The sequence below is a fragment of the Stylophora pistillata genome, chromosome 2 (assembly GCF_964205215.1).
Source record: "Stylophora pistillata chromosome 2, jaStyPist1.2, whole genome shotgun sequence".
NCBI lineage: Eukaryota > Metazoa > Cnidaria > Anthozoa > Scleractinia > Pocilloporidae > Stylophora > Stylophora pistillata.
The window spans coordinates 7,434,419-7,455,275 of NC_142520.1; the positions used below are offsets into that span (position 1 = coordinate 7,434,419).

Sequence of the window (20,857 nt, forward strand, 5' to 3'; positions counted from 1 at the left end):
TGCTCTTGTATGAAGTTATTCGAATGATTCTATACAATCCTTTCGTGCTGCAAGAAGTGCTGTGAGACTCTCACAAGTTCGCCTATGTAATTAAAAATAGCGTAAAATTTAATTTAATTTACTTTAATTTCCCACGCACGAGATTACTCTGTGATGGATGTCCTCCCCTGGGGTGGGATGGGTGGGTTGTTGTCTTGCGTTTCATACATGAGCCTCTGGCTCGGGCAATATGGGTAACCATGCCCCACGTAAAGACATTAAACTTTGATTACTATTACTATTACTCCAAAAGAAAATTTGCCGGGAATTTTTTGACATAAAATCCAAATATAGTGAATGAGAAGTTTTGTGTTCAGATAAAAATTCATAATTTGTTTTAGACTTTTTACTACCTATAGACAATTAGCAATAAAACGTCACAATTCATTAATCAATTTCATCTGATAAAACTTAGTGCGCAACAAGTAGATGAGTTGATGTTATTGGCTGTAAGACTCAAGTGACGTAAGTCGGTCGTGATTGGTCTGTTTCGATCTGTCGGTAAAGTTAGGTCGTTCTTTTTCGGTCGTTTGTGATGTTTATGTCGTGAATGAGTTGTTTGTATGGAGCGGGTAGTTGTTGACATCTGTTTAGGGGAGTCTGTTCTAAGTTAGTAAACCAGCTTTCCAGAGTCAGTCATTGAAAATAGTCAGTGCTGTAGCGTTATTGAAGCAATAGCGTTATTTAAGCAATAGCGTTATTTAAGCAATAGCGTTATTTAAGCGTTATTTAAGCAATTTATAGCTTTATTTAAGCAATTTATTACGAATCAACTTAACGGCCTGCTCCCAGTTGGCTTGTTAGCTCAATTGGTAGAGCGCTGCACTAGTATCGCAGAGGTCAGTGGTTCGAATCCCGTACAGGCCTGATTTTTTTCAGGTCTGATTTTCGCTATTGCTTAAATAGCGCTATCTACTGCGAGGATCGTGCATCATATGTAAAATTGTTTTTGTTTTAGAAATCATGGCAACTCAAAAAGCGTAAAGAACAATGCAAATATACTGACCCGAACTTGGATATGATATTCTCGAATTTTTAAAGTGCTTCATTTTACCGTTTGTTTAATTTCATTCATGAGTTTTATCATGAACAGAGAAGCCCGCCGCTGCAGCCACGATCAAAACCGGCTTAGGGCCTGATTACATGAGCCGGGCTGGCGTCAGTTTGCCGGGATCTCGGCACGTTTGTCAAACGCAACAAAAATCAACCTCGCGATTACATGACAACCGGGCCGGCCCAGTAAGCCGAGATCCTGGTATCGCGGTGCCGGGATCCCTGCTAACCAGGTTGAAATTTTCCTTTTATATTCGTGTTTAGGCGGGTCAGCCCGGCTCATTAAGCCAGTAAGAGTTTAGCGGGTAACACAATGCTCATGCGCATCTGCTACCCCAAAGTAACGCACTTTAGAAAGAGACCGCATACTTCCTTTCCCCCCCAACTCCATGAACAAATTCGACTGTCAAGCACTTGAAGCTCGTTCGGCCTCTATGCAAATTTTTTTATAGATTCAAGCGAAACAAATTTGCATACAGTCTGTCAAACAGATAATTGATGAACAGGACCGATGGCAGAAAACTCTAAACATAAGCCTTGAATAGTCGGCTCGATCAGTCTTTTAATGAATTTTGTCGCAAAGAACACCAACACGTCGTATCAAGCACACAAGGAATACAAATCGGAAAGTTTAGACGTTTTCAGGAGCAGCTGTTTTGATGGAGCCGCGACATGAAGTGACGGTGCAGATGTCAAACTTACAGAGACCGCAGAATGGAGAAAACAGGAAAACAGACTGAAACTCTGGACTCATATGAACAGCTAAGAATATAATATTTGAGTTAAGGTTATTATATTTAATTTGCTACATGCATCGGAGTCGTGTTAATTTTTATCATATCAATGTCTTGATGATCACATGAACACCCCAGGACGGCGTGATTTTTTTGTCTTCCTTCACAAATTTAAAAAAAAATTGTAAAAAATTCCAAATTCATTTCCCCAAAGTAAACTTTACATATTATGAAAGATCATCAACTCTAGTATTATCATTCGTAATCTTACGAAATTCTGAGCGGAGGCACATGCTAAAGATTATCGTTGTTTTTCGTCTACCGTTTTACGCAACAATGGAGAGCCATAACCTTTTCACTTTTCTTGAATACTGGAAGTAATCTAATCTTTATGAAATCACGGTGTCTAGACAATGACAACTTATACAACAACTTGGAACTGTGATAGCTTTTTCTAGCGCAGTTTTTTTGATACGCGAGTCGAGTGACTCATGACCTATTTTATACCTGTTCGGTGTCGCCAAATCGATGCCGGGACTAAAAACAACACGTTTTCGTAGTTTCGGAAGCAAATAATTTTTTTGAGGAAATAACTGCACAGCAATTGTATACTTTCTAAAGGCTACTTGTATGCAAAAGAACAGCGAATTTTAGTTTTTTGCCTTTGCTATCCAATGTTTGATTTTTGCACAGATTTGCTCTTAATAGAGTATGTAAACGATTGACATTCAACGGTTACTCTAAACTGTGATAAAGTTCCTCATCGCCAACAAAGCTATCCAGAGTTCAATTTCATTAACTTTTATCAACAACTCTAATTTGTAGCTAATAATGCAAAAACAAGACAGCAAAACAGTCACGATACGCGGGGACGTAATCACATACACTACAATGTCAATTCATTCCGGTGTCCACTTGATATAGACTATTTTACAATGGAAACTAGCAAAATATAATTTATTTTAGAGCTAAGAGCCGCATCCGCTTAATAGAGCTGTCTGCTAAATAGGGGTTCGTTATAGAAGGAAAAGTAAGACATTTTTTTCACGACCAGGTTTAGTGTCCGTCTATAAGAGGGTGCCCGTTCAATTGGGGTCCGCTTAATTCAGTAGTGGCTCAATACCAAGTGTAAGAAAATAACGCACGATGATCTCATACTGATTGGAATTAAACTGATGTTGTTAATAAAACATCCATTCCTTTCGTTACAGGCGCAAAGCAGCGGTTGACAAAAATGAATCAGTGCTTTACTGAATAGTAGTAACTCTTAGAAGAGACCAATATACATTCTCCTTTTTTTTTTTTTTGATAGTTTACTTCCCCTTCATTTTATTTGTAATTTTTTTGAAGCAGATTCAGCTTCCGGACAAAATTCCTCACAGGACTACCACCAGGTCTACGTTGAACCACCTTGCAACCCACTCTCTGATGCTGATGATGACGTAGAACATGTCCCAATTGCAAATAAGATTAAGAATCCGTTATCAGACAAACAAATCTACAAAATGTAAACTGCTAAGTGCCTAGATCCAACAAACTTACTCTAAAAACGGTGCTAAGTACAAAATTTGTAAATTAAACAGGGAGAGAGGAAGGGAGGAAAAGCCGTAAAACAGAGTTCATTTTAAGCCTCGTTTTGATATACGTATTTCGAGTCTTATCTAGAAATACTTGGGGTGTTTCTTAGATAGGCTGTCACAGTGAAAGAAAAATCAGGATGACTAGAAGCGGCTATAATTTTTTATATTGAAAGTTTGGTAACAAAATATCGGTCACATTTACCAAGACTGCTAACAACAACAAAAAATATCTTTTTTCTAAACTAAAGACAATTTTTTGCAAAACAGATCAAGACCTCGTTGCAGTAATTTCTGGTGGCGCCGAGGTAACCAGAGGACTTCAGGAAAACATAATATTGAATGCTTCACTGTCATATGACCCGGAAGATCCGCATAGTAACCAATCAAGAATGAACTTTATCTGGCATTATGGCAAAATCACAGCAGACCACTCCAGAAAACAAGTGGAAGGGAATGCGAACAAAGGTTTCCCAACGACAGTAAACGAGTCAGCTATCTATTATAATGGAACAGCATCTGGCGAAACAATGTCCCTAAACAAGGAAACTTTGTCTCCGAATCAGACCTACATAGTTAAACTGGAAGTGACCAAGGACACTCGCATTTCCACCGTTTATCAAGTAATCCATTTGTTGGAAGGAGACCCCCCAAAAATATATCAAAGGTTAGGGATTTCCTTTGTCTTTTGCAGTTTTTGGGTTATTCGTATTGTTTTTGCTTTCGTTTATGTTGCCGTTGTTTATACCTCTATTTATTCTTGACTTTGCTTTTGCTCTTTATTTTCGCTGCTGATGCCTCTGTTGTCCTTTTCTTCCTATTTTCTTACTGGTTTTGTTAGTATTCGTTGTTTCTGCTGTCTTCGTTTTTTGTTGCTTTCTTGCTGCTGTTAATGATATTGTTGTTGCTGACATTGCCGTTATTGTTTGTTGAAGTTACTTCATTAGCAGGTACTCATATCAGTGCTACATCGCAGTCACTGTTGCTGCTGTTATTCATAATTTTAACATATGCTCTCGTCAGACAACAGGAGTTCAAAACTTTTCTTCGCTGAGTGATGGTCTAATCTTTTTTGTCGCATTCTAGATGTTTCTTTAACTGCCAACCTAAAACGAGTCCCTTGGTTAAACTTGGAGTCCAATCTTTATGCATGGGATTACAGGGCTCTAAAATATCTTCTTTTGAATGGATGCTCTACCAGCAAAAAAACACCATCACCTGGCAAAGGAAACATAATCTACGAAACATCACAAGTACACCACTGAATTCAAGGAATATTGTTATCAAAGGAGGTTCCCTTACTGGCGGAAGAAGGTATCGCCTGGTACTACTCATTACAACTACGGACGCTAGAGGGGGAATGAGTGCTTACGACATTATCACGGCATTACCCCCCAAAAAGGGGAACTGCTCGATCACTCCGGCAAACGGTACCTCACTGAAAACTTATTTTAATCTTAGCTGTAGCAACTGGAAAAGTAACAGCACCCCTCTGTCCTACGAGTTTCAATACAGGCTACAGAACGGTCTTTACAGTGTGTTATATCGCGGCGCTAACAACACCATAAGTGCTAAGATACCGCCTGGGAACAAGGAAGAATGCTTTGTTGTCAAGTTCACCGTTACAGTAACTGACAAATTTGGAATTTCTGCTTCCCCAGTCCCTTTGACAGTCCAGGTAGGTCGATAGTTATTAATTTAATTTCTAGCATGAGATAAAGTGGGAACACATTGATTTCTTTTGGTCTCTATTACTTTAGATTAAGCTCTCTTTAAAAGGGACAAGGTTCTAAAGAAACTATAATGCTGCGCGTGGGTAGGGGAGTGTAAAAAGAGCTTTTCCAAAAACTTTTTACTGTGGCCAAATTACATTTCGTTGAGTTTGAGAAAAAATTATTAATGATATTCACCATTGGGTCGGTCCGTATTGGGAAAAACTGTGCCCTCTGTCTTGGCTTTCCAAGACCTTGGGTAGATTTTTTTACAATACGGACCTCCCAGCTTGTGAACAACAAGTATTTATGCTGTCAAACTCTCTTTAGGCGTGTAACCAAGTCGATACCTGCTTTTGACCTTTTACAGATCAAGCCATATCAGCAAGAAAACATGACAAATATCACAGACCTCCTCGTGGCAAGTTTATTCAAAGAATCCATCAACAGTGAAAACCTGAGAGAAGCGGCGCTACGTGCGAACTCTATCATACAATCAGTTTTGCAAGAACCCTCAATTGATTTGCAGGAGAGATACAAGGTATTTTTAAAAGCCTAATGCATACTTAAATAGTGAAGCAAATCTAGTTCATCGTGATCTTAAAATCCAATAAACAAAGAGTTTCCCTGGAGAGAAACAGAAATAAAATTGTATCGAAAATCATATATCAAACCATCAACTTTCGAATAACAAACAAATATATTACACTAAGTGTATTGGCATACTTTTTTAGTAAATGAGAGCCTTATATGTTCAATATCTGGAATTTGTGATGCTCAGGAATCATGGCTTACAGGTTTTATGTCTTTACATTTTTCTTGCGCCGGAACAAAGAGGGCTTCTTATGAATAGAATGTAAACGCTGTACAGCCTTGAGTTGAATTTCAAAAGAGTACTTTCAGCTTCTTAAAATGAAGTTTAAGATATATTCCATTGGCGTAAATAACCGGTACACATCCCTCAGTTTCAGCTTGGACGTATGTTCCAACTAGCGATGTCTTAGGATCAATCACACACTTGCGATTATATCATTTTGATAGTTGTCAGTATCAATATCATCAGGAGACCTGATACTTTGAGTATAAACATACCTTTAAAAGGGTTTCAGTTCTTTGGAATGAGCCTCATGTGTGGGATATAGTCTACTTTCTTGATTCTTTCCCCCCTAAAATAACCTTCAGTTGTACGTGTTTATTACTTTCAAGGTAATGGAGTACATCCTAGTAGAAGTTTCTTCCTTGGAAGCGAAAAATGTCTTGGACCTGCTTCAAAGCTCATCAGCTATCGGTTCTGCTCTTCAACTTTTGGATAAAGTGAACCACGTGTCACTGGTAAGTTACATAATATTGCTTTGGATGGGACAAAACTGAAAGAATGACACATATATGTATATTTTATATTAATGTTTGAGTAACTTTGGTCGCTATATATGTCGATTTTTTTTTTTATAGCCAGACGGGCTCAAAACCCAACAGCAAAAACAACGATAAAGATTAAAAAAATTTAAAAAAAAGGAAGCATAAAATACCAAGTCATACTTAGTGATTTATTGAACTTACATTAACTAACTCACGCCAGAATATCTCTACAAAGGTTAATGAAAACAAAACTGAAAGTAACCAATTTCAGCCGCTCAACCTAATTTGCACTCCATAGAATATCTCCCTGATTGCGGTCCGTTCAATGACGTCCCTTTTATGGTCTCTCGCCCGGAAAAAAGACGTAGCAGATATACACCTGACAACTAAGTCAGCAGAAAACTTGGCTTTATGTTTAAATAGCGTGTTGAAGGCAGCAGCCGTGATTGCTTCAGAGGATTCAAAATCAAGTTTTCAAGAACAGGTATTGTAGCGTACATTTAGGTGGTGTCGACAAGTCTACGAATTAAATGAACACTCTTTACTAACGTATCCATGTGTGCCAGCAAATTCTTATTTTTTCTCTTTCCACCCCACGGTCATTACTTTTTAATTCATTGGTGAGTGGTCCACAGAAGATTGCTGTTAACTTCACCGTCACTCCTTTCTTTTTTCAGATTTCGAACCTTTTTGTTTTGAACTTTTGACGATTCATAATTTTTTTATATTCTATGTCTATTTGTGTCATTTCTACAGGGTAAGATGTTAGTGAAGATTTCGATGAAGGTCCTCGATAACGTTACAGACTCATTGCTGGCCTTGACTGTCCCTGATGAAAAAGCGATAACAATCACAGCAGGGCAATTGTCCATGAAACTTGGAAGATATAGCCGCCAAAGACTTTCAGGACTGGAAATAAAAGCAGGAAAAGGGCGGTTTAGGTTACCGTCTGAAAGCCTGTTGATAGTCTCCGGAGTGAAAAAAACAAGTTTTGTAGATGCTAAGGTAGGTATTTATGCCCTAAAGGTAAACTTAATGTATTCGTGGCGAGATCAGGAAAGTATTTGTCCGCTAATACCGACGCCAGTCAAGTCAAAGTAGTAAAGTAGCACACTAGGTACCCTGAGGACTGCCTATATCCAGAGGCAACTCTAATTATTATTTTGTTTTGACTTGTTCAACTCTAACACTTAATATAGCAAAAAGAATCGAATCGAATCAAGCTTGATTTTCTTAATATCGCCTTAAATAGATTTTAAACTTGAGTTAAAAACAGCATCAAGTCTCTCAGAAGCCTTAGTCGTCGCTTTTCGCTCTGGCCCGATATTTCTCGCTTTAAAATATTTCAAAAAAAGTGACCAGGCGAATAAAATTGTATATTTCTTTCATTGTTTTCTAAATATATATTTATTCATGTAAGTATAAAGTGCTGTTTCGGCCTTCTGGGCCTCATCAGTGCATAAGCTTACGTTTAATAGTACGACGAAATCCCTTGTAAAAACAAACAAACAGACAAACAAACAAACAAACGAAGCTGAAATATTGTTACTCTTTTAGATGCTGTCATTCTCTTTCAAACCTTACACTTGGGACGGCACAAAGGAGCGAGTTGGCTCTCATGTTGTAACCCTGCTGTTGAAAAACAACTATAGCGAGCCTATTAAAGTATCTAATCTCACAGAAGACATTGTCGTCATAGTTACGCCTTCGAAACTTCGAAAAAAATTTCTAGAGAAGTCATGGTATTTCACGAAATATGACGATATACGTTTCCACGAGATAAGCGTGAAATATGAAAACACCTTGCTAATCCTGGAAATAAAACCTCAAGACCCAACCCTACATCTGTTTGTCTATATGCGTTTTGGTCAGCGGCCAACATCTCAAGACCACGACCTCAATGCCACAATCTTTCAAGGCCAAATGTGCGTTTGGATGCTACGTGCGCGTGACAAAAGACAAGGACAAACAGTCTGCTCCCTAAATGCACCGATACAAGTTCTGGCTGAGCATCCAGGGAAATACTTTCTTAGCGTAAAAAATGCCAACGCCACAATGAAGTTATCTCACAAAAGACATAAAAGATCTTGTTTAGGAGAAAAGCGAGGGAAGCGCTCCTGCGTCGAAGTTAAAGATCCACCATCCACCCCACCCCAGGATGAAAATGTCCCTGTGATTCCAGTTTATGATCCACAACAGATGAGAACTACACTCTGAAGGTGGCCTTAGGTAGTTGTGTTTACTGGTCAGAAAAATTTGACAAGTGGATATCATCTGGCTGTCGGGTAAGTGAAAAGTTAAAAATGAACTTTAGGACAATAATTATTGTTATAATTTTGCATTGCTTTCAACACATTTTAGAAAAGTCGTTCCTTTCTTAGTAATTTTTGAAAAATTATTATGGTATTATAATAATCCTCATTCACTAGACTTATCATTGTATTCAGGCCAAACGTTGTTTTGATAACATTTTCCGTTGGTTCTGCTATCGTAAAAGGTCGAAAAAATTTGATAACCAACATAAGCTTAGCAGCGCCTTAAAAGAGAAAGGTACAGAGTGATAAGCAGCTGCAGCCAAAATCATTATGATAAACTTCATCACTTACATCTTCCTTTTAATTTATAATTCCAGGTTTTGGCAGCATCAGACCGATTCATAAATTGTAGCTGCAATCATTTGACATCATTTGGAGGAAGTCTTTTAGTTGAACCGAATCCTATTGACTTTGACAAGGTTCTAGTCGAGCTCCAGCAGTTACCGGAAACTGGAAATATTGCAGTAATTGTGGCTATGGCGGTGGTTCTGTTGTGTTATGCGTCTGCAATTGTTATCGTAAGGAAATTCGACAAGGAAGACGCGAAAAATGTTAGTAAAGAACCAGATTTTGCTCTTGACCATTATTTTCACGAGGTTTGCTCTCCACTACACTGTATAACTGTTTACAACCAAGATCTCATTGTAAATTCGTACCTCCAACTGCTAAGCATTATTTTGTGAATAAGTCATGAACATTTGCTAATAGATGAAGATAAAAATTCTTCTACTTGATAAGTTTGAATATTCCTATTCCTTATTTACTGGATAATGTTTGGATATAAAAGGTAGAAATTACATATGGATCACCGTTGGGAGTTAAAGGATTAACAAAAAGAAGGCTTTTAATTTTTTTTTCTTACATTATTTGCTTTAAAGGCTTGTTGAGATGAATATGTTGATTGTGAAGTAATAGTCAATTAGATTAAACCGTCTCCAGGGTTTACCATGTATTTTTGGAATGAAACAAAAAAATCTAATTGAAAATATGAATTAGCTAGTCAAGTAAATAAATTATGCTTTTTCATTTTTTGTTTTGTTTTTTTTTTTTAGGAGGAATCCCCGATCCACCTTCCATCTTCTCCAAACAGTACATATGAATACGAAATAGTGATTACTACTGGTGCGTGGAAAAATTCGGGCACGACTGCTCCTGTTGCTTTGGAGATTTACGGTTCTGACGGAAAGAGTGGCATTCTTCATCTCAGCCAAGAAGAGCCTGGTGCAGTTAATATGTTATTTTCTCGAGGTAATTCCGATGTTTTTGTACTTTATGTTAATAAATAACTTGGTTGGATTCAAGGACTACAGATTGGTCATGATAATTTTGGAAATAATCCTTCGTGGTTTCTTGAGGAAATTCTGATTCGGGACGTACAAACTAACCAGTCGTGGAAATTTATGGCGAATCTGTGGTTTGCTCTTGAGCGCGGAGATGGGCGCATCGAGCGAACAATCTACAAGACCTCAAATCATCTGGATTTCGGCAGTGAAGTCGCAAGACGTTGGCGAAGAGGCCTTGCGGAGTGGCATATTTGGATTTCAGTTGCAGCGAAACTACGAAGAAGCCGCTTTACAAGAGTACAGCGGCTTTCTTGTTGCCTGTCAGTGCTTTTGACATCCATGTTTGCTAACGCGATGTTCTATAAGTTAGAAGGAAATTACGAACTGCCTATCCAGGTTGGACCGCTTAAAATGTCGTGGAGACAAGTTGTGACTGGCATTGAAAGCGCACTTGTTGTAGCACCCATAAATATTATCATAGCGTTATTTTTTCAGAAAGGAGCTGAAAAGTGTGCAACAAACAACGGCTATTGTCATAAAGGCACCTTTATCACTGGTATTGCTTGGTTTTTGTTGCTCTGTTCTTGTACTGTTTCGGCTGCGTTTTCAATATTCTACAGTCTAATTTGGGAAAAGAGTGTCAGCGAGCAGTAGCTATCTTCGATGCTTATCTCATTCGCCCAGGACGTAACAATCAAGGAACCAGTAAAGGTGTTCTTCACAGCTCTAACTATTGCAGCCATTTTAAGGATAAAGGCAAAGAGATCAAAAGTACATGCCTCTGAAAGCCCTCAGCAAGCTAAGACTGAGTACTCTAAACAAAAGTTTTGGGCACTGCAATTATCAGATGTGGAAAAGATGAGGAGACAACAAGCTAAGAAACAGAACCTGACACGTTACTTCACAGAATTGGTTGCATACCTGGTCTTCGTTTTCTTGCTAATGGTAGTGTGCTATGGAAATAGAAATGATCATCGGTACTTGATGACGAAATCAATCAGAGATGGACTACCAAGCTTCAGCAGGGTGAGTAGACGTTAGTTGATTTTGATTAATATATTGCTGAAATTTCTGTGTTTGATTGATCTTACAGCTTTTATTCCTATGTATGGTTCCAAGTTGAGTATACAAGGAAAAATGTTACTTTGACGGCCTGCTGAAGAACTGGAAAATAAAATCGTTTATAGACAATTCAGACATTGGCTAAGACACTTTCTGCTATAGTGATTGACGTATTGAGCAAGACTGAGACTCAACACTAAGGAGAGATTCCAAGCAAAGTGGTATAAAGTCATCAAGAGATTGACATTACATCAACCTTTGAACTCCCAAGATCCTTTTGTTAATTCTCCCCTCTTGCTGCTACACATTTCCTTGTTAATTAGTTACAAGAATTTAGTGTTAGATCAAAGCTTCAAATTCTACATGATAACTTTGAGCATTCTCATTATCTGTTTACTGAATAATGTATGGATATCTTGAGGAGAAGTTCTATGTTAATCACTTCTGGGAGATACAAGGTTAAAGGAGGATATTCAGAAAGTGGCTGCTAACTCATACAAACATCCTTGAAATAAATAAACAAAAATTAATTTTCGAGGGAATGGGGTATAATGGGAAATATAAATAATTTTGGGAATTAGAAATAATGGTCTAAAAACGGGCTTAAAAATACTTACTCGTTTGCGTGGATCGAACTTCTCATCTATTCATACAGCTAAACGTATAAACCAAACGAAATATATCTAATCTGACGATCTTGTATTAATTCAGGTGAAAAACAGCACTATGTACTGGAACTGGTTACAGAAAGTTTACATCCCAGGAGTGTTTTCCGGAAGATGGTACAACGGTCAAGAGGAGAAGAAAACAATGTATATTGGTAATAAACACTCTCTTCTTGTCGGTATGGCTCGTATAAGGCAACTCAGAGTGAATTCGAGTAAGCATTTCCTTGTTTGTATGTTTATTTATTTATTTATTCATTCATTGTTTTCGATTTTAGTGACAAGGCTATTTACACACACACTTAATTTTACACTTTATAGTCATACACGAAAAACCGGCTGTAATAGTGAAATAATAGTGTCAAATCTCTCGGCCTCTGACCATTCTAACAGCGTTGGTGACTAGGGGAAGCTGCGTTTTTTATTCAACGTAAAAGTTAGAATCGATCAACGGCATTCCTCTCCCCTTAGGTAAATTCTAAGGGTTCTACAACTATCTTTTATTTTTCATAGCAGAGATGTCCATGTCCTTTTAAAAGTACGATTGAAATGACACAAACCGCTGAACACAATGAATACCAAAACAAGCTTCTTTGGTAATAATCTTTTGTTTTTCAAAATGCAGCACAGTGCAAAGTCCCGAACTATATCGAAGAATGTTTCGAGGGATACTCGGTAAAGAACGAAGACAAGGCCGCGTACAATAAACCAGGCTGGAGGCCTGTTGACAATGCTGCGAGGAATGACGAGTTGCTACGTCTTTGCCCGAGGCCATGGCGATATCAACATGTTGAAGACACCGACACTATACCTAGGTGGGGACAGTTCTCCTATTATCATGGAGGAGGATTTGTAGCAGACCTCGGATATCAGAATCATACAGGATTCAGCATAGTAACAGATTTACAAAAATACAATTGGCTTGACAGAAAAACTCGAGTGGTCATCCCAGAGTTTTCTACGTTTAATCCATCAGCAAATGTTCTAGGTGTTGCCACATACTTCTACGAGGTTCAAGCATCTGGGCTGAAAACAGCTTCCATGCAAACCCACAGTCTGTCAATTGATTCTACTGACACTTCCTCTCATCAGTTTTACTCGATTTGCACGTTTCTCTTCATTTTATCTGTTTTTTTGTATTTTGGGAGAGAAAACTTGAGGCTTTATAATCATCGTTCTCGATATTTTAAGTCCATGTGGAATTGGATCGAGATATTCCAATTTTTTTTTCTCTCTGTTTCCCGTGGTAACTTATATGATACGACAGAGTAAAGTTATTTCAATCATGGGCAAAGTGCATAAAAACATTTACGCAAATCCAAGTTTTCAAGAAGCTATCACTTGCCAAGAAGTAGAAAACGCCGTCCTTGGTATTCTGATTTTCATCGTCACTACCAAACTCTTGCGAATGATTCGCTTCAACAACCGTGTGGCTCTATTCTCCAAAACATTGAAGATATCTGCACGATCTTTGACCTCGTTTAGTTTTGTTTTTTTAATTTTCTTTGTTGCATTTTTGCACTTCGGTGTCTTGATGTTTGGTTGTGTATCTGAGCGCTACTCTTCGGTGCTAAAAGGAGCTTATTTCCAGCTTGAGCTAACTCTTGGTCGAGTGAAAGCTAGACCAATCAATGAACTAGCAGAGGCCAACACCATATACGCCAGAGTATTCGCGTATTTAATTCTTTTAACTCTTACTATCCTTTGCATGAACTTTTTTATCGTTATAATGAACGATGCCCTTTCGGATGCTAAGAATAATGTGAACGGGGATGAGCTGTATGAACTTATTGATGAGCACCGTTGCTCGGCCTCAAAAGAAAGAAAAAAATTTTTAGATGCAATCAGTAACTCACTGAGTCAGTTGAGAACCTTCCAAAAATCAGAAGACACAAAAGACAAGTATTCAGGAAACGTTGGCCTTGACTCCAAGAACATTTTGAATCTGAACTTTAATTTAAAAAGTCAGGCTACGGTAGCTTTGAGGGAGAAAACATCTAGAGGAACAATAAGTAAACAGCAGTGCAGCACGAGGAAACAATCATTTTTTGACAAGATAATTAACATGTTAAAATCTCTCAAAGGTGAAAGCAATGAAGAATGCAGCAAACGTCCAGAAGAAAAGAAAGTGAGATTTCAAGAGGATGTCGTAGAGTCTTCTCTCCATAGATTAGGCCGGAGAAAGCGTGACCTGTTACAACGACTGGAGAGAATTGTTTCAGAGTTCTCAGAAGAAGACGAAGATTTTAATTTGTTATTAAAAACTGCAAAGGCTCGAAACTTCAAGGTTTAGAGACAATAATAAGAAAATGTGAAAAAGAGTAAAGAACTACATCAAAAACTAAGATGAAAAACGGATACTTGAGCACAAGACATCTTGCAGAGACGCAATGAGTTCCTCAGCGTGTTGCACGATTGTAGCGAAGAAAGGAAAAAAAAAAAAAACACGGAACTTTGTTTTAGAGTTTTCTGAGCTGATCCCAGAGGAAGAACTTGTATACGACTTTTCATTTGAGCCAAGTGATTGTATATTAACATGGCCCGTATTTAAGATTTGAAGGCCCGTATTCAAGATTTGAAGGATGATATATGTGTCTTAGAGTTTCGTGATACTTGCTGTAAATATTTTTAATCACTTTTATTCTTAGTAACTGGGGATCTCTCTTTCTCGTATTCAACATTTTTTTTCGTTTTATTTATTGTATTGTAATGATGAAATTGATTAGGTGTGTTCATTGAATTGGACTTACTTATTTATTTCTTTAGCGCTTTTGTTCGGAGAAACTAGCACCACTCATGCTTCGCTGAAATTCGAACGGAAATAAAGTTATGTACGCAAAATTGACATCATGTTGCTGCTCTCTAACGTGTTGACCCGCTCTCCCCTTATGCTTGTCCAAGTTTCTACGACACAGACACCAGGAGGATGCTTAGAATAATGAACGAGATGTGGTTCGGCGCATGTTAAAAAGTTATTTTAATTTGGAGACGACACAATTATGCAGTTTTCAATTCATAATCGTTTTGTCGTGACAGTCCTCTTAAAAAGCTTTTAACAGAAAGTTTTTAGTCTCCCTTTATACTTTGCTGGTAACGACCTAGCCCCTCACGGTTCACCCTGAGAACCATGGGATCCCCCTCAACATGCCACTCCCCTCCTAGGCCATAAACAATGACTGACTCCAACAGGGAACATTTCACGCGTCCTTGGAGAATTATACTAATAACGAAATCATGTTGTGGGCCGCCGCCCTGGCGAAACCTATAGTCCCTGGTGAGCAATATGGTGCTTCTTGGGGAAGCGACACCTTTTTAGTCACTTATTCCATGGTTAGCTTCAGCGAGCGCGTTCTTGCTTGTTAGAACCACATTTTTTCGGCAGGTTTTCGGGTTGAGCCGCATAGAGGTATCTGAACCTTCCTCTTGAAAATGTTGTGTCCGGAGAGGAAGTTTAAATCAAAATTCTTCGTTGGAGAAGCATTGGAGCAGGAAGCATGTAGCCATATTCTGACACGAGCAATGAAAGCGTAAGGATTTTTTTCTAATATATCTATTAAATAACTATACTATATCGTAATATTAACGCATAGTTAGTTTGCAGTAAGTACATTTACAATGTTACGAGTTTAAACGAGGAATTTTCACAGTAGATGCTTTCAGCGACAGATCAACTCGTGACAGGTTTATCTTTGCGTTTTCTTTTCAATTCGGCTCCTGCTTCTTTAAATTTTTAAAAACGACACCCGTATCCTGTAGAAATTAACGAATTACACCCCAAAGACAGAATAAAAAAAAAAAAAATTGGCATAGTACTTATGTTTTCCATCGATCCCATTACAGCAGTATGACATCAGTCGTCACAGTTTTAATTGTCCTATTTCCCAATGAATTCGCTATGTAAAATGGATTGTTTCTGATTGGAAAAACCTTGCAATTTATATATATGATAAATTATATCACCTGAACTGCTCTTCATCGTTTAATTGATCATAAATTTAATATTGAAGCTAAATAGCTCAGGTGCATTAACAAATTACAGTTTTCAGTACCAAGCAATTAAATTCTTCGGAGATCTTTTATAATCGGTGAAAAACAACTAACAAAACAACAATGCTGCCATTTGTGAAGCATAGTTGTATATTTGTGAGAAGAAAATATCCAACTTTGGTCCGATCGAGAGGCGAACATTTTTTAACTCACGAGTAACTGTCTAATTCATAGCCAAGCTTGCGGCGCGTGTAGCGAAGACCTATTCTTAAAACAAAAACATAGAAAAAATGGTGGTAGGACATCAAGACGAAAAATAAAACTGTTCAAACAGTATAGTGCTGAGGAAATTTTGCGATGTTATGCTATATTTTTCGGTCTGTCGTGAGGTTTGGAATTTTATTATTGACTCACCCCTCCACACACCCTCCCTCCCCTCCCTTCATGGTTATTCTAATTCCCATACCGACGAAGTTATTGGCATACGGTGTAAACGTTAACAATTACAACACGCAACTTCATTTCTTTGATGAATGGATGGATATATATTTTTTTTTTCCAATTGACAGATGGAATACTTGCAATCGTTTTCTTTAGGGAAAATACTAATTCACAATAGACATCTACATCTAAGCATGATTCCTGAACTATTTTCACTAACCGCGCATTTTATCAAACTTTCACTATCTGCGTTACAACCAATTGTAAACCAAGCAATTTCAATATCTTGAATTTCTTGTTTTAATGAAGCCAACCATTCCTTCACACCTGGTGGAAATAGCCTCTAGCCTCATTGGTCCGTTTATAAAGAGAAGGGTCAAGCGCGAATTTGTTTTGTCTTGACAGGAGCATGACGATCCAACAATGCTCGCAAGGTATTATGAAATTGCAAGACAAGCTCTTCAAAGTTGTCAGACGGGTGATAAAACAAATCCCTATCAATGACGTCACGCTTGAAGGCAGCGGTATCAATAACACGTACTTTCCTAAATGAAACAGAAGAAACAGCCCAGTGCCGCTTGGCTACTCTCAATGAACAGACCACCGGTAAATGATCCGATATTGGGAAGTCAGTAAATGGAGCCCCGCAGATGACACTGTCAGAATTCCGGGTAATAACCAGATCTGATGTGTGACCCTGATCATGTGTTAATACGTTTACATGCTGAGTTAAGGACATGGACTTCAGTGGCTCGCGGAAACAATGAGCAGAAGAATCATTAGGATCATCCACATGAACATTGAAGTCGCCAGTTAAACAAAGTGGTTCAGACGAAAAGATGATCGATTCAAGGTAGACTACAAACTCATCCAGAAACGTAGATATAGTAACAGGGTGGGACAAAGAATAAGGTGGTCGATAAACAATAACAAGTCTAAACCGCAAAGACTCATTAAATAATAAATATTCTGCAAATTCAAAAGATGACTTGGAACCAGAATAAATATTCGAAACATGAATGCCATCCCTGAATAAGAGACCAATGCCACCACCCACACGATCGCTCCTCGGGCAGTGAACAAAATTATATTCAGCAGGCGTAATCTCCTTGCACACCGCCGAGTCATTAAGCGAAAGGCAAGTCTCGGTTATAGCAAACACGTCCGCTTTATGTTCACAGACATAGTCAAAGAAGAGAGCAGATTTATTTTTGAGCGAACGAGCATTCAAACTACATAAGGTCCACTGGACTTAAATTGACGTGGCCCTAGATGAAACGCATCCAATCTCAGTGAGGTTTGAAATGTTTCGACAACGATAGGCATTCGATAAACGACAACACTGGCGATCAGTGATTCTTGAAGGAATAAATTGAAAATCATCAGGACCAGGATTGACATTGATGTCACCACTGATAACCAAACAGATGAGATTAAAAGTGAAAGTGGAATTCGGATAATGACTGATTGACAACAGGAAAAAGCCACAACGTCGTGCACGCCTAAATCCAAGATGGCGAGTCCGATACATCAGCAATGAGTTGAAGTGACAACGATTTGCACTGCCAAAAATAGGAAGATCTATTCTTCGAGAAAGCCAAACTTCAGATAAATCCAATGGAATAGTATATAGCAAGCTATAAGAACTAAAAGCCATAAGAAAAATAACAAATAAGGCAAAAACAGCGGAGCCGGTAAAAACGTGACCGACCGTCATTTGCATGCAAAAACTCTATTTTATCTAGTGGTTATGCATATGCTCTAGAACTGTTAGGGAAGCAGTGAACGGTATTGGAACATCCTGTAGCCCCAAGCAAAATCTAACCGGAAAGAAAAGATTATCGGCGGATTTTATTAGGCTCTCTTGGCGAAACAAATCAAACCTTGTTAATATCTGTTCTTGACTTTTATTATATTTGAAAAGAATACAGGTAATAAAGGGGGTGTGGACAAAACGTGGGGTAGGCCATGGTGTTGGCCCTGGCATACCCTGTGGACAGATTTTTAAAGGACATCATTGCTGGAAACGTTTGAACGTTTTCCTGAGTAGTCTTACCAACGACTTTCTTCTGCTGTTTTGGCGGCCACATTCTGATCAAAATTTTCTCTGTTCCTCGATTTCTGTTTTGGCGGCCACATTCCGATCAAACTTTCTTTACCTTCTGATAGGAAATCGAGGAACAGAAGCCGGTTAAACCCAACTTTTGGGCAAACATCATATCAGCTCTCCTTTCAAACTAGTGCAATACTGGCCCTTTCTTTGGAAAAGCAAGTAAAGTTTGCGAATTGTTTATGACGGCGATGCATGCGTGTCCCGGGATGCTCGTTGCAAATTCATTACTCTACAGCACTTAAGAGGCACTTAAAAAATTGGCCTGGTAAGTAATGTCTGCACTTTCTTACTTGGATATGTTCTCCGATATAACGCAGTTCATTACATATTTACACTTGTAAGTAAAGTCTGTTTACGAGCTTAGTGGCCCATTAGGCCGGTGCTTAGCATGAAGGGACTAGGCGTATTTTTACTCCCCCCTGGATGGGATGCTAGTCCATCGCAGGGTTACCCCAGCATTAAATTGCCGGTACCCATTTATACATCTGGGTGGAGAGAGGCACTGTCAGAATAAAGTCCCTTGCTTAAGAACACAACACAATGTCCCGGCCGGGGCACGAACCCGGACCACTCGATCCGGAGTCAAGCCCACTAACCATGAGGCCACCGTGTCTTCACACATTTTTACACTAGCACTTCACTATATGTTACCAACTAACAGCCTCTACCGTGAAGCCGCCATTTTGCATATCCTCTGCGACCACGCACTATTGGCCCCTCCTCTCCCTCTCCCCCTTAACCTACCGTTATGGGTGAGTGCTTGAGTGAGTGCTGCAATAATTGCATTGTTTCGTTCTCTTGAACGCTGAAAATCGTGTTAGCGACCTCTTAGTATACCCCTTTTAGAGACATAGAATTGTACGCCAGCGTATTCGTTCGACTGTTACTGATGTTATTTTTGTTTTTAGAAATCTGACCACCGGTAGGCCACAGGGTAGGCTATGGCCTACACGAGGGCCTACCCCACGTTTTGTCAACACCCTAATAAAAGTAAGTATTTGAGTAAAAACGGAGGAGGATATACGTTTAAACTTGTTTCTGAATGAAGTTTTTAGTTTTGTTAGGACTCAAAATGATTTGGAAACAGTTAACCACACTGACAAAATTACGCGGTTATGAAATAGGAATCCACGATATAATTCATGATTAGTAAGTAAATGAGTAAAAACAGAGGAAGATATAAGTTTCAACTTGTTTCTGAATGTAGTTTTTAGTTTTGTTAAGACTCAAAATGATTTGGGAACAGCTAACCACAATGACAAAATCACGCGGTTATGAAATAGGAATGCGCGATATAATTCATGATTGTTCTGTCATAAATAACGCTCGGGGCAACACCTTTTCAGAAATAACGTGTAGGGTATTAGAACATAATAGCCTAGTTACTCGGGCTTCCGTAGGGACGGCCGAGTCTGAAATTGCAAGCCGTTTTAGTCGCCAAAAGGGGTCATGGTCCCAGACGTTCCTTGCGTAAATCAAGGAGAATTAAGTAATTTAATTGAAAGCAAGATATCTTTAGAGACCTTGATTTTAAGGAACCACACTGGGAAAACAGGCTTTTTAATGTGGATTTCAAGTTACTGTATAGCTTGTATTTATCAACAAAATACTACAGCAAAGCAATTGTTTTCTTTTCTAACATATGAAGACAGTCATTCACCTGCAATGAAACAGACAAAACACATTCGTGGTGTGAATAATCTAGTAGAGGAAATTAATAATATCATTCAAAATAAACAAGAATGTCAGACTTTGGACTATGATATACAATTTATTAGCCGTTCATATAAAATTACTGAAATTGAAAGGAAATGCATCACGAGAAAACACAGGCAAAGACACATGTATGACAGCATGGAACCTGTTGCCAAAAAAAGGTGTCTAGAAGAAATTAAAAGAAGATATTCAACTCTGGATGTTACAAAGAACACATAATTACTTTCCCTGCAACACAATGAGAAATTAATGAAAGCCAGATCAGTTGAATTGTGTATTAACCAGTTTAAGATAAGGCCCTTATTTTATATGTACTGCCTGTAATCGAATACTTCAGTTATAGGAAATCAGTGATAACATGCATAAACAAGAAGTACTCTTGCAAAATATATTTCAATATTCGACAGTCATTTGATGGAAAACAGTATATACGCAACACATGTCATTCAAAGGTTATAAAAGGAAAATTACCATGTCAGGCTGTAGTGAACAATATGTATGTGGATGAAATACCCACAGAACTATTCTCACTAGAAAAACTACAAGAAATACTAATAGCTGAACACATAGTATTTGAGAAGATTGTGGTCATTCCTAAAGGACAATAGAGAAAAATTAAAGGTGCAATATGCAATGTACCTGTAGAACGTGATCAGACACGTAATCACGTCCCTCGTCCACCAGACAGATCTGGTATAATAATCATAAAGCTAAAAAGAAAGTTACAATTTAGAGGACATGTTTATTTTCAAGCAGTACGACCAGAGTTAATACAGCAAGGTCTTCACTTGCTCAAAGTAC

The 20,857-nt window shown here is 38.3% G+C and overlaps 3 protein-coding genes and 1 pseudogene across 5 annotated transcripts in view; 2 read left to right on the top strand and 2 right to left on the bottom strand.

Annotated features, from left to right (window-relative positions):
* LOC148736903 (uncharacterized) overlaps nt 1-20,857 on the bottom strand; it is a 334,451-nt gene that overhangs the window by 303,206 nt on the left and 10,388 nt on the right. The window lies entirely within an intron of this gene.
* On the top strand, nt 3,370-9,934 carry LOC148736916 (sperm receptor for egg jelly-like). Its single transcript, XM_088750673.1, has 9 exons — nt 3,370-4,070; nt 4,490-5,081; nt 5,486-5,656; nt 6,322-6,447; nt 6,773-6,958; nt 7,231-7,479; nt 8,032-8,759; nt 9,107-9,340; nt 9,842-9,934. The coding sequence occupies exons 1-7, from the start codon at nt 3,796-3,798 to the stop codon at nt 8,689-8,691; spliced, it is 2,259 nt and encodes a 752-aa protein (XP_088606799.1). The 5' UTR covers nt 3,370-3,795; the 3' UTR covers nt 8,692-8,759; nt 9,107-9,340; nt 9,842-9,934.
* On the top strand, nt 10,082-14,644 carry LOC148736917 (polycystin-2-like protein 2; annotated as a pseudogene). Its single transcript, XR_015997172.1, has 3 exons — nt 10,082-11,098; nt 11,846-12,014; nt 12,425-14,644. The product of XR_015997172.1 is annotated as a polycystin-2-like protein 2 (transcript).
* The window catches only part of LOC148736918 (uncharacterized), a 700,731-nt gene continuing 697,992 nt past the window's right edge, over nt 18,119-20,857 (bottom strand). For both annotated transcript variants that reach the window (XR_015997177.1, XM_088750732.1), the window contains exon 6: nt 18,119-20,000. The gene's annotated coding sequence lies outside the window, so the exon portion shown is untranslated. The remainder of the gene's footprint in view (nt 20,001-20,857) is intronic.

Coding starts and splice junctions, on each gene's coding strand:
- LOC148736916 (XM_088750673.1), top strand. CDS start 3,796: ATGAACTTTATCTGGCATTATGGCAAAATCACAGCAGACCACTCCAGA. Junction 6,959..7,230: donor AATCAAGTTTTCAAGAACAG/GTATTGTAGCGT, acceptor TCATTTCTACAG/GGTAAGATGTTAGTGAAGAT. Junction 7,480..8,031: donor CAAGTTTTGTAGATGCTAAG/GTAGGTATTTAT, acceptor TTACTCTTTTAG/ATGCTGTCATTCTCTTTCAA.